Below are 16,927 nucleotides of genomic sequence, written 5' to 3' on the forward strand. Positions count from 1 at the left end.
GATCAATAAATCGATAAGACCTCAGTGTATCGTAATCGCACCTGCCTCTCCAACATACCGTAGAGAGCGTACTTTGATTTAAAGGGTCACCACCGACCCTTGGTATAATTAACTTTGGAGCAAAGTGACACCAGTTCCAATGTTGCTCCCATGAGAGTATTCCCTTGTCGAAATTCTTGGTGTGTTGCTGCCAGCTAGCTTTGATCACAGTGATACACTTTGCCCTGTTAAAAGTAAACTGTTCAATGTCATTTCCTAGGAGCGGTTCTGATTGATGTAAGAGGAAAATTGCCAATATCAATATTTGTGCATATAAACAGTACTGTATGTGCAATGTAATCCAACCCATGAACAGGAAAGATATAAACATCTGCTATCTTGATGTCGTGCAATGTGGAACGATGACCTTTGTGGTGCCTGCTTGCAAGAATCGAACTGAGATGAAATCACGACCGCTCGTATTATGCACGGCAATAATGACGCGGAATGATGGTCTTTAACGCGCATGGCCGCATACTGAGAGAAATGAAGCGTTATAGATGGGAGAAGCAAAGATCACTCTCTACTCTGTGCGCTCATTCCAAGGTCACGTGAGAAACCTATACAATGTGATGAAAAGAAAATCGATGTACCTGATGAGAGGTTTAGGTTTAGTAGTTTGGAAAATTTAGCAGTAAAAAGCGGAATAGCTCTTCTGACGAAGCGACTGGTTGAGAGCGGATGGATTCTTTGTATCAATAGAAATTGCATATCACGTGATTATACCACACTGTCTTCGTGTTCCCTTCGAACGTCATCGCAAACCTAGTACAGAAGACACAAGGCCCTACTTCTTTTTATACGTCGACATTCTTATCTACCAAATTACATCAACTATCGTCTTCTACCAGATCAATGTCAACTCATTCTTTCCAGTATCCAACAATCTTAATTACATGAAAATCACTTCTGACAAGATTAAACGATGAAAGCAATTTTTGGATTTCACAAAAAAGTTTGCATCATTGAAAACATATAAATCTTGCCCAAAATCGACACCACTGTGGTTAGGATAATATTCGAGAATAGACTCGTGGTAGCATTTCTTCCCAATGAAACTGGTTGCCACTATATAGCTTGTAGCCCATCCACCTAGCAAACTAAAGGAAACCCTTAATTCTGAAAACTTGTCTCTATATTACAAAGTACATGTGCAAGCACCAATGATACAAAACCATCCCCACACCTTGAAAAGGAAATAGATCATAATTCATTCTGAAATGATATTCACATCATCAAATCGATCAACGTCGGGAGAAGTCTGCAACCATACATCAGATATGACGCAAATGTTGACGGGGACATCTTGTTCAAGACTATTTTTATGGTTCATTAAAAAGTACTCATTATTCTGCGCAGAATGAAACGCCAGGTTTGTAAGAGTACCGCTGACTGTTCTTTCTTATTTTGTGACCACGGGTAGCGTTGGTAATTAAAAGGGACATATCCATAGATATGGGGTGATGCTCTACTCCCCCCCCCCTCACTCTCTCTCTCCTTAAACAAAGGTAGCTTCATCTTTGTGAGAGCGGAAGCAGCGAACAATATTCACTGTGGAGCTGTCAATGGCACTGAGATGAACGACACTACTTCCGCTGACGTCATCACCAGCATACATTCAATGGATGAACTATGAGACATACAGTATTAATATCTGTACACACTTAACAAAAGATCAAATTAGACAGGACCATCGGGTGAGAGGGGAATGGAGAGTGTCAGGAAGAGATGACCGGACAAAACTTTCCAGAAAAAACAAAAATCCCGAAAGAATGATGCATTTTATTTGTTTTGAAAGTGATGAAGAGGAATGCAAAGTAACATCACTGCACGTTGCTGAGGGTACCAATGATTTTCAGGAGGTCTTTAGTTGGTCTCAGTATATAAAGCATACTGATACTGGCTTTTAAGGCAGAGCTAGATAGTTTCAAGAAAATAGACAAATATTATTAATCAAACAAATCAAATAGCACCAACTCCACGACGGAGACACGTGTATATACACTACTATATTAGATGGAGTGTGCAGATGAAAGGGGGAACTACGTATAGTATCAGATGCATCAGAGGCGCAGTTACCATTAAAATACCGAGACTTAATTAGAGAAATGCAGAGAGAGAGAGAGAGAGAGAGAGAGAGAGAGAGAGAGAGAGGGAGAGAGATGGGGGAGGGGTGGGGCGAGAGAGTATCGAAGGTGAAAAGACAAAGTACGTGAATGGGGAAGCAAAAGTCGATGAGGGTAAATTGCAGTTGAGGAGCAAAAACAGATAGTCCCGAGTTTCGCCAGAGCCGTGGAATACGAGCTTGAAGAGAATGAGGCGGGCGGCCGGGCGAGCCAGGGCACTCGATCATGAAGAGAGTAAGGTAGCAGGTGATTTTATGAATAGGGAGAGGGAGAAAGTACCCCTGACCTCCAGTAGACAAGGGTATTGAGGTACAGAGGGACTGGGTAAAATGAAGGGGCTTTATGGGCTGTCTTAGTACGATGTCAGGTGTACAGTGTGCTACAGTAGAGTCTGTCCACTGGATTTGAAGGATGGCGTCTTGGTGAACCGTAGTGTTAAGATGCTTGTATAATAATTTCACATTCAACATGCGAAATAAAGATTAAAACAAAATATTGTAGCGCTAATATTTTAAAGAATAATTTAGATTCATCTGAATTTGTTAGTTTTTTAGTTAATGATATAAAAGACAAGACAAAAATTAGTGTGTAAAGTATGTGTCTCCGGGTGGTGGGAAGAAAAGCATTAAAAAACAACAACTGTATATTGATTTCCTTTCGCTGAATGTATTTACTAATGTCACATTGACAACGAACATTTTTACCCATTATCTGTTGGCAGAACTTAGGGTAAGGCAAAGGGGGCTGAGATCTCTGGGGCTTTGGGAATGAAGAATGACCAACGCCATTGCAATACATGACATTCCACACTAAGTAATGACAAGTGCACAAAGAGGATGTCGTGTTACCAGTGTATATAGACTCTGCGAGGGTACAACTACATTCCTCTCCCATGTAGTATGCAAATTGACATGGTAACTTTCGGAGAAAAATCATTCATTTCAAAGTCTCTGCAGGAGTTGAGGGAGATACTTACAGTGGGAGAGGGAATATAAAAGAGCGAGCTAGTGAGTGAGAGAGGATATATAAGTATATTACTTTTTCCTTCTTATTTATCATGGGCCGCAACGTACGCTTGTACAATAGAGGCCACTTATCTAAATCCACGAACAGTTATGAAGGCACGCGCCGGACCGGCTCAACATAGATTTAAAGACAAAAGATGCGATTAGTCACTCAGGCATGGCCGCCACGCGCCTGCTCGAACAATGAACAGCGCGCGCACCGAGTTCATAAGAAAAAAAAAAATTAATCGCTGTTGACAATGAAATCAGTGAACTCAAAAGGACAGAAAAAAAGGCAAACAAGAAACGAGTAGAGCGTATTCTATTCCAGAATGGCTTTCCATATACCTGCCCCTTTAACATGACAGTGACGCGCTTGATAAATGCACCGTGGAGTTTAGATAGCGAAATAAAAAATGGAGAGGAAATAATAGAGATGAATGTGATGGACAAGGGAGATTTTAGGTGGGCGCTCAAACTTGTTAGAAGTTACCAGAGCGAGAAGTTTTGCGATTGTTGGAAAGCAATGTTCCGCATGCGTGGCGCTTCTCCCAACCGTATATCACATCATGCAGGGACTGTCCTATTGAAAGGAGTCCCACTAGACAGGTCAGTGTCGTCCCTGTGTAATAAAAAATGAGTGAGAGTCGTGTGGTGCGTGATAAACACCGGCTTGAGCAGGTGTCAATACCAACAACAGGTGGACTGGCCTACTGGAAATGTATGGACTATAAAGTGTATTCTAAATGATAAAATCCATCCAGATCACATGAAATAGGAGAAATGTCGAAATGTCATCTTTTCTCCCCCCCCCCTCTCTTCCACGAATATTAAATATGTTGGACTCCATTGTTCCATTGTACTAATGTTATGCATTATCGGTTGCCAAACAGTTAAACTTTGTGCTTATTCTACGCAATCGTTCTTTATGAAAAACTAAGATAGAACGCATGTGATTATACACATGTGTGTATGCATGTGTGCGTGTGTGTGTGTATGTGTGTATGTGTGTAACAAAAATTGTTGAAATTGTACTGAATAGCCATACTGTGTAATGTCATATTCGCACATAGCCTACACTGTTAATGAAATTGCTAAAGATTAATACAATTGCGAAACAATGCCATGCAGACAATAAATCAAACGAAATCAAATTAAAACAAATACAATAAAATCAGTAGTGAAACAGAAAGACACAAATCTGACAAAAGTGTGGAAAGAGTGATATCTCCCTCCCTCCCTCTCTCTCTCTCTCTATATATATATATATATGTATATATATTATATATATATATATATATATATATATATATATATATATATATATATATGTATATATATTAGAAAAGAATTCTTGAAAACCAGGTACTAGTATACTCCTTACATCATTTACAATTATGACTTATGTGAGCATGTGCGTTGGACAATGTCAATAAGTGAGACATTTTCGTGAGGTAAAATGGTAAGATCTTCACTGTTATGTTTATGTCTGTGTGCGCGTGTTTAAGAGAGCTTTCTTTATCTGTACTTGATATTAGATGTACGTACGTTCTGCGACGTATCGTGCCAGACGACTTTGAAAAATGTAATATTATAAAAACAAAAAACAAAACAAAACAGTGCAACATTTTTCTTGAACTGGTGGAGGAGCGCGAGGTCCTAAATCTGTGCGAAGAGACTTGTAACAGTGAAAAGAGTGAAAGGAAGCGACCTGACATTTTGGGAAGCCACCGCGACAAAGAAGCAATTCTTTGGCTTCGGCCTGGTGAACTGCTTTTAGACCACTGCCCAAAAGTTGGATCAAGCTGGCCAAAAGCGTAATCAGGATCAAACCAACTAAATCAAGAAAAAAAAAGTCCAGATTAGTAACCTACCTATGTCTTGTGAATGAGTGAACGAACGAAATGGACATTACAAGTACGATTTTTCCATTACTTTTCACTTCGCTGTGTTCGGGTTACAGTTGCTGTCATTTTCATGACAGCCAGGTAATAGTTACTCTTCAATGTAATTGTTCCTAGAATTTGGCATAGTTGTACATGTAAGCATATTATTGTTTGATGAAGTATATACAGCATATTTTCTCACCCTGTGGGCAGTTATGAAGGGCGTTTCAGACCTAAAATAATAGTAAAACCATGCAGCTCTAACAACATGGCAGATCACTCGGAAAAAAAAAACCGTGACTCTCTCGTTCCACTCGCTTACAAGTTTTATCCTAAAGATATCACTAGGATATCTTGGAGAATTCTTTATGAATTTACCCAATGATCCATGTCATGCCTTCATTGAATAAGATTAAGCTCTGTGTACTCGAGCGGCGATTGTTTGTATCACTTCAACAATCTCTAGAATAGCACCGTGTCTGGCTATCTACGAAAGCTGATCTCGTGAACGTGTCTAACTCTACACAGTAAGGAGTCCATAGATACGTTAAAGGACTCATTACAGGCCATGTTGAGTGGTTATCCTACTGATGCCTTATATTTCAGGAGATCATTAAGATACCTAACTTCCCAATGTACCGCTCCCTACGGAACACAGTCCAACAGGCATCTATAGCTCAAATATCAATCATAAAAGTTGAATATGTGCCTGAAATGGTGTCAATAGACATGGTAATATTGCCTACAGTGTGCGACTAGAAAATAATTGGTGATGTTCTTTATTAATTTTGATTCAGTCACATGGATAATCTCCGAAACCCTGGCTACACTATTGACGTATGCCGTCCCACGACGCCACGCCTCTAATGCGATTTGTGCATGTAGGACTGGAAATAAGCCACTTCAAGGACCATCAGGGGGTCAGTTAGACTTGGTTGTGGGAGGTCATGTGACTTTCGAACATTTAAAGCGTTGCACCTCTGCAAAGTGCCATATTATTTACCAAGGAGTTGCACCGATTCGTTATATATGTTGAATCTTAATGTACATGTCACACACGTTAACAGAGGTGTCTGGTAGCTGATGGTGACTTTTTGACGTTATCCAAAATAAAATTGTTTGACAGAGTTATTGTGGTTGTGATACCGGTATCAGTTAGCCTTAGCATCTTCATTTCACAATACATAAGGGACATCGTCTCTTTCTGGGGTTTGTTTGTTTTGTATAGCCACCAATTTACAATAAATTCCACATTTATTTACAATAAATTCCTTTTGTATAGGCCCCCATTTTTTCTCTCTTTCTTCTTCCTTTAAAACACAGCAGAAATTTACAAAGGATTTTTTTTCTTTTCCTCTTAAAAAAGGGATGAAATCTCTCAATATTATTTGACATTATGATCAGCACTTAAACGTTGAAATGAACACTGAGGTTTTTGTTCATAACGTCGTAATCATCGTTATGACTGATGCAAGTTTTGTCTAGCTAAAATTGTAATTTACAATAAATCAGGAAGTGGTTCATAAATTGTGTACAGTGAGTAAGATAAAAAAATAATGAGCGCGATTGATGGAAAGACCTTCCCATATGGTGAGGGGTCGATTTTATGTTTGCTTAATACACGATAAACATGGTACTTGAGATTCAGCCTCATCGTCTAGCGGTTATCAGGCTCCTTCTACCCCCAGTCGCTGTCGCCTGCTCTAGTGCCATCCGCCCTGTCAGCGGGACAAGATTGCCAACATATGCTGAGTAACGACTGCCTGACTGGGAGAATGGGATAGCATTACATTAGCCGCTTACGGCAGGCCGGAGAGAAGGAGAGGACTCCAGCGAGGCGATGGTTTGGGATCTCCCTTGCGACTCGGGGAGAAGTGGGCAAGTCTTCGCCGTCATAACTCGCGAGCTGGAGCTTGCACCACGCGTTCCCATGTTAGCTCAAGCCATAGACCGTATCGGGGAAACGCCCGGCTAATGAGAGCTATGACTAACAATTGGGGTTGAGGGGTAACCGCCAGATCGGCGGGCCCGAGAATCTGGGGCTCGCGACCGAGGCTGGGAAACGCGGCAGAGGGACAAATTGATGAACAGACGGCTAAGAGTTCCAACGTGCCATATAATATGTGGGCAGTTGGTTGCATCCCGGCATCATAGAGATAAATGAATGGTTATGAATGTTAAATGAACAGGTAATAGGGAGGGGAGGCATGTCGACTAGCCAGCAGGGGAGGAATAGACAGCTCACTTCTGTCGAATGGTCGCATCTATGACAGTCCTGTGGGCAACGACTTTACCGACTTACTGGCACATTTAATGTACAAATCATCGTTCCGTCAAAACGATTTTGAGACAAGCTAAGTCAAAGCCAGAGAGTGTGGTGGTATGTGAAGGGTTAAGACAACAATAAGCCATAATCATGACAGCTGGCTATCCACCGCCTTCTCATAACTCGAATAAAGCTAGGCCAGTCCTATATCAGGTGAACAAGTATTTAGGTTACCTAGATTTCCAATATTAGAAGCATAGCCCAAGTACCCATGTTCCCCGTCTTGTATTTCCTGGCATGGCCCCGCGATTGCTAATATCTGCTGTCAAATCTAGCGTTCTCCTACTGTCGTATTTATGTTTTCTTTTACATTATTTTGTTTTGCATTACATCTTTCATTTCTTAAGGTAGTCCCCCATAAGTCCACGCCCACACAGCTAATGATAATGTTGTATCATATGTTTGCAGTGTTATTTGCTGTTTATATCAGCCCCTTTCATTTCAAGTGCTGTTTATCTTATCTTCAACATCTTCAAAAAAATATACCAGCATGAACTCTTCTAAACGTCAGTGCATTTGTCCCGTTCTTTTATTAGAGTCTATCTAGAATATCAGCATAGTTTGATAAAGTCTGCGACAATCGTTTGTGGTGAAGCTGATAAAATAAAAGATAAAGAGAGAGGTTACATTGATATGAGGTAGCCATGTTGACTAAAAATAGTAACTAGGCTGATAAAGTAGTAAATCAGGAAGTTCCATCTAATTCTTCCTGGTTACAGTCAACGATAGACCTACCTATCGACATGTGTTTATCTGTTCTTTGATTTTCTACTGATATGACTGGCCTGCACAACAAGCATGATTCGAACATGAAAGGAGAAACATTGTGTCCCGATGAGAAATGTATTTTCTGTGAACGGCGGTGCATCCAAGGAAGAGCCTATAGGCGACATTAAAGTAATGTATCACAAGAACTGAAACTGAACAACTACCTTTGGGAGCAGTGATTTTAAAAATTTTCAAGATACATCACATTTTGATGCATGTGTAGGTCAGTTGTATCACAAAACTTCCAACCATATGAAATTTTTGCAATAAAGCCTAAAATATAAGGAGATAACACTATTTTTCTCATTAAACCATAACTGTAGACTGTTTAGTCTGAAAACATTTTTATTATAACGATTGTTCACATTTTGTATATTTAACAATACTTAACATTGATTATACTGGTTCAAATTTTTACATTGGTTGTTTCTATCCCTAACTCACATTTTAGAACTATTTTTAAGCACTAATGCTGGGTTTTTGTTTCATCTGCAAATGGTAAATTATGCCTTTAAGATATTTCTGACACGCAAAATTACTATCAGACGGACTTTTTGAGGGAATTATTAATTTTGGTCACATGAGAATAGTTTGATACTAAACGTTTGTTCTGTCCTGAAAATATTTTGAAAACTATTTTCTCTCGACAGATATTCTTGTTACACAACTCCGCATGTTTCTGTCTTTTCATTGGTTAAAAAATCTGTTGAGAGATGGATGCACCAGAACAAGGAAAAACAACAAGTGATATTTTTGTTTGGTACAGAATGTGGAATTTATTGTAGTGACGACATTGTCACGTGACTAAGACAGCTTTCCCATGTCGCCAAAGGATTCCGATTTCAAAATGACGCCATTATTTTTGTTCAAGACTTTGACGAACTATTTTTTTCCTGTTGGTTTTAGTCGTAACAATCTTTCTCTAAGGTAAATTTCTGTAATTATATTTACATGCTGTCTGAAACTCTTCCGCTCGTGATATAATTTGTTAATTCTTTTTTTGCAAATTCTGAGCACAAAACGGCAGATTTCCATTGATATATTAAATGATGTATATCTTACTAGTGGATTGTCTTAAACCTAACTTCTTCTGTGTGTGCTGCACGAACGGACAGTTACGCGATGATACTGACATCTGTCGAATATCACGTTTTACAATTTTTAAAGACAAGTATTTTCCTCAGAAAAAGAGCCACTGCCTTACTCGTAAAGAGGTATCTACCGTGCTCATTAAACTGTTTTTAAGTCTCGTAGCAGGTCACGTATTTAGCTAATTCATCATTCGCCTCCACTGTGAAACAACTCGGTCTCTCACACATATCTAAACTCAGTGTATTTTGTCATCCATCACAAGATCTCACGTCGCAATGACAGTCCAATCTCTCGCTTTGTTTTTCTCCCACCAACCCCCTCCTTTCCTCCCCGACCGAGCCGAAGTCTATCTTCACCCCCCCCCCCCCCCCCCCGACACACACACACACTGTCCCTCGCCCATCGCCGTTTTGGAAAGGGACAACAAAGTAATCATTGACTGTCATGATGCAGTGTCTTGCCATGTCAACACGTAGGTTCCTTCTTCTCTCCTTTTCCCTCTCCATCCCTTTCCCCTTTATACTTGTTTTTATTTTTAAGAGCGTTCATGAAACCTTAAAAGGCACGTAAGTTGGGCGGTGAGTAACGCTTACGCGCACGGCTCCCGCTGCGGGACTTCAGTTCGGCGCGGCAATCAATAAACCTCCTCTTTTCCCTCTCCCGTTTTTTCGTTCTCTCTCGATCTCTCTCGTTCTCCCTGCCTCTGTGTTTCACCCAGTTCTCTTCATCCAATACCCTCTATTTGTTCTGAGGTCTTAAGGCCGACCCCGTCTACTTACGGGACTCAATTTTGACTTGCAAATTCGACATCAAGGCAGTTTGTCTGACTAGGTCGTCTAGCGGACCGTCTAGTTTTCCATTAGTACAGCTATTAGCCGTGCCCGAACAACACGACAAATACTCGACAAGACGCGCGCAAACTACGTCTCTTCGGTAACTCTATCGCAGTACAAACACCACCCGATCGAAATATACGCCCGACACTTTTTTCTCCCCCTTACCCATCTCAATCTCGTCCTCTCTACTCTCCCCTTTTATCTTTCCATTCTGATCTTTGCCTCTTTGTCTTAGATTCCACCTTTTTATGCGCCTTTTCCACCTTTTTTTCTTGCATATTTCCCATAGCGCGTTGTTCAATCATTTTCAATCAATGCTGTAATATCTCGACATTGTTTCCGCGCCTGCCTTTCTCTCACTTGCCCATAGCCATTGCGCGATTGCACGCTGCGAGTTTTAATCCATGCACTCCATCCTGCCCCACCCCTACCCGTCCGCCCGAAGTCAAATTAGTTCTCTCATTATATCGAACGGCAAAAGGGAAGGAACTTGAAAGTGCTCAAATTTTCCGCAATCAATTCTTAAAGGGGAGTTTCCTTCCTCAAATCTTGTCCCCGAAGTCGTCCCCTGAACACCAACTTCTTCATCCTCTTCGATTTACCCGGCAACTCGGCGCGGAGCGTCTTGGGAAGCCGCTGTCACCTCACGGTAGTAGGATGTATTCATGACACTCTGACGTCGGGATATCGAACTCGTGACGACACATTGGGGAAAGAGTCTATGTCAATCGTGTCTTCAGCGAATCAATGGAGCTTTAATCATCCTGGCATAATTGAGTGTACAATTCATTGTGGTTAATAATGTCTAACATTCACAAACCAAAGTCATATTTTCAAACGAGAAGATCGACTTCGAAACGAAAATCGCTAATCAAGATCCAAGCATAAAATATCAGCATATATATATATATATATATATATATATATATATATGTATATATATATCATATTTTCTCTTTTCACTTTCTTTCTTTGACTTCACTAAAAGAAGTAGAGGGAACTATGGACATCGCATCGCCCCGCCAAATCGCGGCTATTTCCGGCGGTACGTCTTCTGCGTAACCCTAGACACCGTCGCACACTTCATAATAGATTTTTTGTCGCACCAATCTCCCTCTCCTGGTCTCCTCTGGAAGGAGATACCCATTGTCAGCAGAGCGATGCATCCCAAGCAGTCAGCCACCCCTTCCTACTCTATATCCGTGCCACTTTTAATTGTTTCTTTATATTCAGGCAGGCCTAAGACTATGATATAGTCTGTCAAATGCGGCAATAGTCGATGAGATTTTTCAGCCTTGTCTAACATTCTGCATCGGAGTGCCTTTAGTGTATTTGGATCAGAGCTTCCATTTTAAATGTTATGTTTTCATCAGAACTTTTAAAGTAGAAGTAGTTATAATTACATGGTTTACCTGTCACTGGAGAATTAACCCCAGTTCTTTTGGATTTCATCGCAGATACAATTTAGATGTGTATAGAGACTTCTCTGATTTTTTAATCACTTTCCGTCATTTCCGCATATAAACTACTACATAGACTGACCCTCAAAGAGGAAATTTGTTGACAAAATTGAAATCGAACGTGCCTACTTTGTTTGCTTTTTCATTCTACTCATTTGGGCATAGATGAGCTACATGTTGTGGTAAAACAAGAAGTTCGTCTAAAAGATTGGCTCCTCCTCAAAACGTTTCAAGAGGCATTCGGAATAAACACAAACACTCTACGATTCTCATCTGACAGTGTGTAAATTTGGTGTATTTTCCCAAAATGAGTACTGAAAAAATATGAGTCAGCATCATCACACTCTTCAGTGTTCGCTGAGTGAAGGAGGGGATTATAGGTTTGAGAGAACCAGACTCTGTTCTTGATGATATCCTCAGTATTACCTAATATAAAGATTTCAATAGTAGCATAATACATTAACATCGGCTGAGGAGCAGAAAATACTCAGCTTCAAAGATTTGATTAGTTTTAAAGCCATTTTGCTTCTAGACCGACGAATCGATATATATATACGGGAATGTATAACTTCACCTCAAATTCAATAATTATAGAAATGAACTTTTTTTTCCTCCGAGTGACAAGCCAGGGCCCATGCAGGGTCAGCCCGGATCTACTAATATTAAATGATCGCTCACCTTGCATTCGGTTCGTCAGCTTCAGAAATCAGGCTTGATTTTGTTTGTTTTTTTAGCTTTCCCCTCTCTCCTCGTACCCCCCCCCCCCCATCTCTCTCTCCCTCCCTCTCATTCCTGCCTCTTGTTTTCTGCGAGTGACATAGGCTTACATAGTGTTAGCTTCAGTGATGCTATGAATATAGTATGGAGTGTGACGGTCAGCTAATGAAGTAGCTGCGATTCTACCGGCTTCTTGTCACGAGCCGATATTAACTGAAACCCATTTCTACGCCTCTCTGGGCATGATCGTGCCCGAGTTGTCGCCTTTATTAGTATTTGCACTGCGTTCTCTCTCCAGCGCGGAGGGCTCGTGGAAACGCACGGGACTACGCCGGCCAATTAACGCGGCGCGTGGCCGCTACAATACCAAGCGCTGTTTGGCCCTACAAAAACATAATAGTGGCCAAATCCCCACCTCGATCGACAAAGCTAAACTCTTCAATCCTATTCACAAGCTCGCCTTCTCTTTTCCTCTTCTTTTCTCTCAACGCAAAGCCACTGAAACGACTTACTTCCGACTCGCCAAACTTTTAATAATCACAACAAACATGGATGGCGCACGTGTCATGAGTGAGACTAAAGCACTGAGGACAGAGCGAGCTATCCACACAGTCCAATCTAAACTAAAGAGTTCATTCTTATTAGTTTCCTGTCTGAAGTTTTAAAAGGGTAGACTTTCAGGAGTAGCGGGATAATTTCTTTTAATTGACGTCGAGTCGCTCACTCTTTCCCCTTCACGCTCTCCTGCAATCACGCCTGGATGTGGAGAAAATCTCATCATGATACATACTGAGTACACACAGCAGCCAATCAGCAATGTCACAACAATGACGAAGAGTGTGGTACAAGAGCTAAAAAGACTTTTTTTTTTTCCGGACAATATGATTCTGATTTTTCTTAGGAAGACCTTTCCATTTGCGGTCCTCATTTCCAAACAAGAGAAGGTCACGATGGCCAAGGACGTGTTTAGACAATTCCTGTGACAGTTAGCAAACAAATCTCACCTAGAGCTCAAAGAATCAAAAATGATATTTTAGATCACATACCCGTGCGGGGCATTCTGGGAGCGCTGTCGACAGCGGAAGTAGTTGATGGAGGGTACGGGAAGGCAGATCCACCTGTGGAGAATGGTAGCCATGACAACTATATGAGTGACTGACAATCGAGGTCATGCTAGTACCTATGCTTTCAATCAGCGTGCACAGTGTTTTATTGTTACCTTGTTTGACACCCGATAAGATGACGTCTTCCATAGTACACACACACACACACACACACATACACGTGCACACAAGATCAATGAAGAAAGGAACGGTTGATAACTTGACAAATTCTTTTTGTCATTTTACATCAAATCTCTGATTTTTTTTTATTTTTCTTGCGACTGTCTCTTTGCATTTTTTATCAAGGGAAAGTCATCTGACATGGGGATAATGATCATCATTATCATGATGAAAGTGTAATTTATCAATCATTAATTTTACAGGTATCAAAACTAATTTCTCCGTTGGAAGAAGTCCCTTGTGCATCATTATTCATCAGAACGAATATAAATATTGCTAACATCAAGGTCATCGACAAGTGATTAAGGCGACATGACAAATTATTAGCATAAAATTCACATTTAGAAAATGGCAGGCGAACGACAGATAAACACGCAATAATATATGTCACTCCGCCGGTTATGTTGTACATTGTTTGTAGACAGACCTCTTTATTGTATGAATTTCGGAAAAAAAAGACGTAATAAACCGGATAAGTTATACTTCATTATGGCCATTTCATAATGTATTTTTTATATCATATTCAATCACTTCTCAGCGGGGAGTAACTGCAGTGTGGCGTTGTTCGGGGAGATCACCAATGTATAATTGTGAACTCAAGAGGGCGCCTGTCATACCTGATTGGCTGGAATCCAGTGTCGTCTGGTGTTCAGCCGTGTTGTATTTCCCGCTATCTCCGAGGTTGCTTTTCGCACCGGGTGTGTAGCCTGCATAGTGTGTAGGGGGTGGAAATGTGATTAGAGGATTTGGGGACGGTTTGGAGGTGTTAAGTGTTTATATTCACGAGTGTAAGGAAGAGTTAACATAGCAGGTGGGCAAGATGAGTGGGAATTTCAAGTTTTTATGGTAGAGAGGTGTATGTGTGACATTAGAATATGTAATGGATCATCAGGAAGGCATGGTCCAATGATATTATTCGAGGTCAGATGGGAATGTGTTTATAACAATTTGGATGGGTTTTTGATAAGTTGTCGAGTTAAACAATGAACAGGATTGGTTGTGTGTGTGTGTATGTATGTATGTATTTATGTGTGTATGTATAAGATAAAGAGATAGACAGAGAGGGGGGGGGAGACAAAAAGAAGGTGATACAATGTTATAGTTAGACTGGCGTAGATAATGGTTGATAGTATCTATAGAATAAGAAAACAAGTTACCAAACTTTTATTAACGAGGATGATAAACCGAGGTGGTATGACTGCTGAAAAGGTACAAAAATCTAACCACTGGCATAGGTCCTTCTCTTGGTATGTATGTTAGTCTGCACTCCAAATCATAACATGTGAGGAAATGATATATCATATCTATTTGTCAGCCGTTGATAATGAACTTTGCAATTGCAAATTTTGTTTTATTTCGATATTTTTTAACCGCTATATGATAAAAAAGAATGTCCCGCGCTTGGAGAGTACAACCACGAAAGATTTTGTACAGATTCAAACTGACTCTGTTGACAGCATCTGAGGCAACAAGGACAAAGACGAGATCAAGGTGCAAAATTGAACCAGAGACAGGAAGAAAAGAGAGAAGCGATCCAAGGGCTAATAAAACAGATCCAAAATATGACGTTTCCTATTGGAAGACACGTATGTATTCTTGTTGCTCAAGGTATGTTGTGGAACGATCATGCGTTTACATGTATGATAGCTATTTCCTATTGCAAATGTCACCTTTTCTCTCCCCCTCCCAATTATGAAAAGTCCGCTACTGCGCATGTGCAATGACCTACGTACCTTGCGAGGAGGGTGGGTGCCGAGGTGATGGCTGCAGAGCTTTGTCTATATCATCGGAGGTTAGGTTGGGCAGTGGAGCTGCAGAAAATTCAAACGGAGAAAATTCACTCGGGTTTAGTTATGCCTACGTAACTTCCTTTGGTGAGAGCAGCGTCATTTGCAAAGGAACTTTCTATCTTTACATGCTCAGTATAATGTGATGACCATCCTATCATCCCGTATGACAAAGTGGACTCTAACACCCCAGGGGAGCTTACGAGCCTGCTTTTTGTATCGACGTTATACTTATGCAAGACGTATCAACGCTTTTGTTGTAAACAGAATGAAAGTAAAAAAACAGTGTCTGTTAGTGGATATTGTTCGCAACAATCTAATATGGTGATATTCATATTGCAAACCTTTGAAATTCATTATCTTTAGTTTTTGTCTTCTCCGGCCTACAATTTCTTCAACCCCTCCCTCCCCCATCCATCCTTGCAGCGGCAAAGAATTCTTTCATGAGAGTTAGCACCTTTTTTCCCTGATGGGGTCCATCTTTCTCTTTTCTCCCAGTAATGCTGCGGTGCCCAGCTGCCGAAGAGTATCGGCCGTTAACATTCAAGCAGTGTTTGATAAATTAGAACATAGCGCATGTCATTTCGCTGCTGTACGATATTACAACACAGGCAGCGTGACATCTTTGCTCCTCGAAAGCAGAGGAAATTGCACTCTTACGACTCTCAAAACATAGATTGCGTGTTCCTTCAACGACACGGAATCAAGAATAACTAGAATAACGAGGCCGACATGAGCCAAGTTTAGGTTCGCTTGAGATGGATTATTCCGCGAGTTCTCGACTTTCGTCCTCCCAGATTTACTCAGCCCAGTTTTATTGGGGTAGAGAGGAGATTCTGATGAAAGTAATATCAATTAATTTCTAACCACGTAGAGCAGCAGAAAGTCGTCGATTGCTGCCCGACTCAAGTACTTCTCTATGATCATGATTAATACGTAACGCCTGAAATCACCGTCACTTCGCCAAGTGCCGGTCGGCTGGCATAGGCGGAGATTGGGGGCAAAGTCCCGCTCTAATGACCATTGTCACTTGTCGGCATCACAATACGGCGTGTTCTTTCTTCCACGCAGACGATGCAGCATGTTGCAAATTCTTCAATTCCAAGAGCCAGGGACAACGACGGCTTACCATGCTTACTTAACTATCCACATTGAGAGAAGTTATCTTGTTAACAGAACCTCACTCTGTTAATGAATTGCTGATATAACTCGCCTGGTCATGTTTGTAATGAGTGCATTATCTTAAGTGAAGCTCGAAGGAATATAATTGACCACTTTACTATGATATGACAGATGTTTTTAATTCTTGTGATTAATCAATAAAAACATTATAAAAAAAAATGTACCACAACATAATTCCCAGAGCCGGCTTGTCTGTGTTTCAATGTAACCTCCTGTGTGTGTGTGTATTTTCGTGCTACATGTAGTCCAAATCCGTGAATATTGATCTCGCTCGTATAGGGAAGCACTGCCCTCTAGTGGTCAGAATGACTATACCAAAACGCACGACTGTGCATCAAAGTACATGGAAATGGAAAGGGCATATACCTTCTCAACCTTATCCCAACCAAGAACGGAGGCAAAGAGCTGATGAGAGAAAACA

At 40.8% G+C, this 16,927-nt stretch overlaps 1 protein-coding gene across 3 annotated transcripts in view; it reads right to left on the reverse strand.

Moving 5' to 3' along the window:
• The window catches only part of LOC139730000 (transcriptional regulator Erg-like), a 156,110-nt gene that overhangs the window by 43,698 nt on the left and 95,485 nt on the right, over positions 1-16,927 (reverse strand). For 2 of the 3 annotated variants that reach the window (XM_071640921.1, XM_071640920.1), the window contains exons 4-6: positions 15,271-15,348; positions 14,155-14,244; positions 13,301-13,372 (exon numbers count right to left, since the gene is read on the reverse strand). In XM_071640921.1, the coding sequence (XP_071497022.1) occupies positions 13,301-13,372; positions 14,155-14,244; positions 15,271-15,348 (240 nt within the window). The remainder of the gene's footprint in view (positions 1-13,300; positions 13,373-14,154; positions 14,245-15,270; positions 15,349-16,927) is intronic. The other variant, XM_071640922.1, reaches the window with a different exon arrangement.

This window comes from Diadema antillarum, unplaced genomic scaffold (assembly GCF_040938485.1).
Source record: "Diadema antillarum isolate AM-2024a unplaced genomic scaffold, OU_Dant_1.0 seq00000285_RagTag, whole genome shotgun sequence".
Classification (NCBI taxonomy): Eukaryota; Metazoa; Echinodermata; class Echinoidea; order Diadematoida; family Diadematidae; genus Diadema; species Diadema antillarum.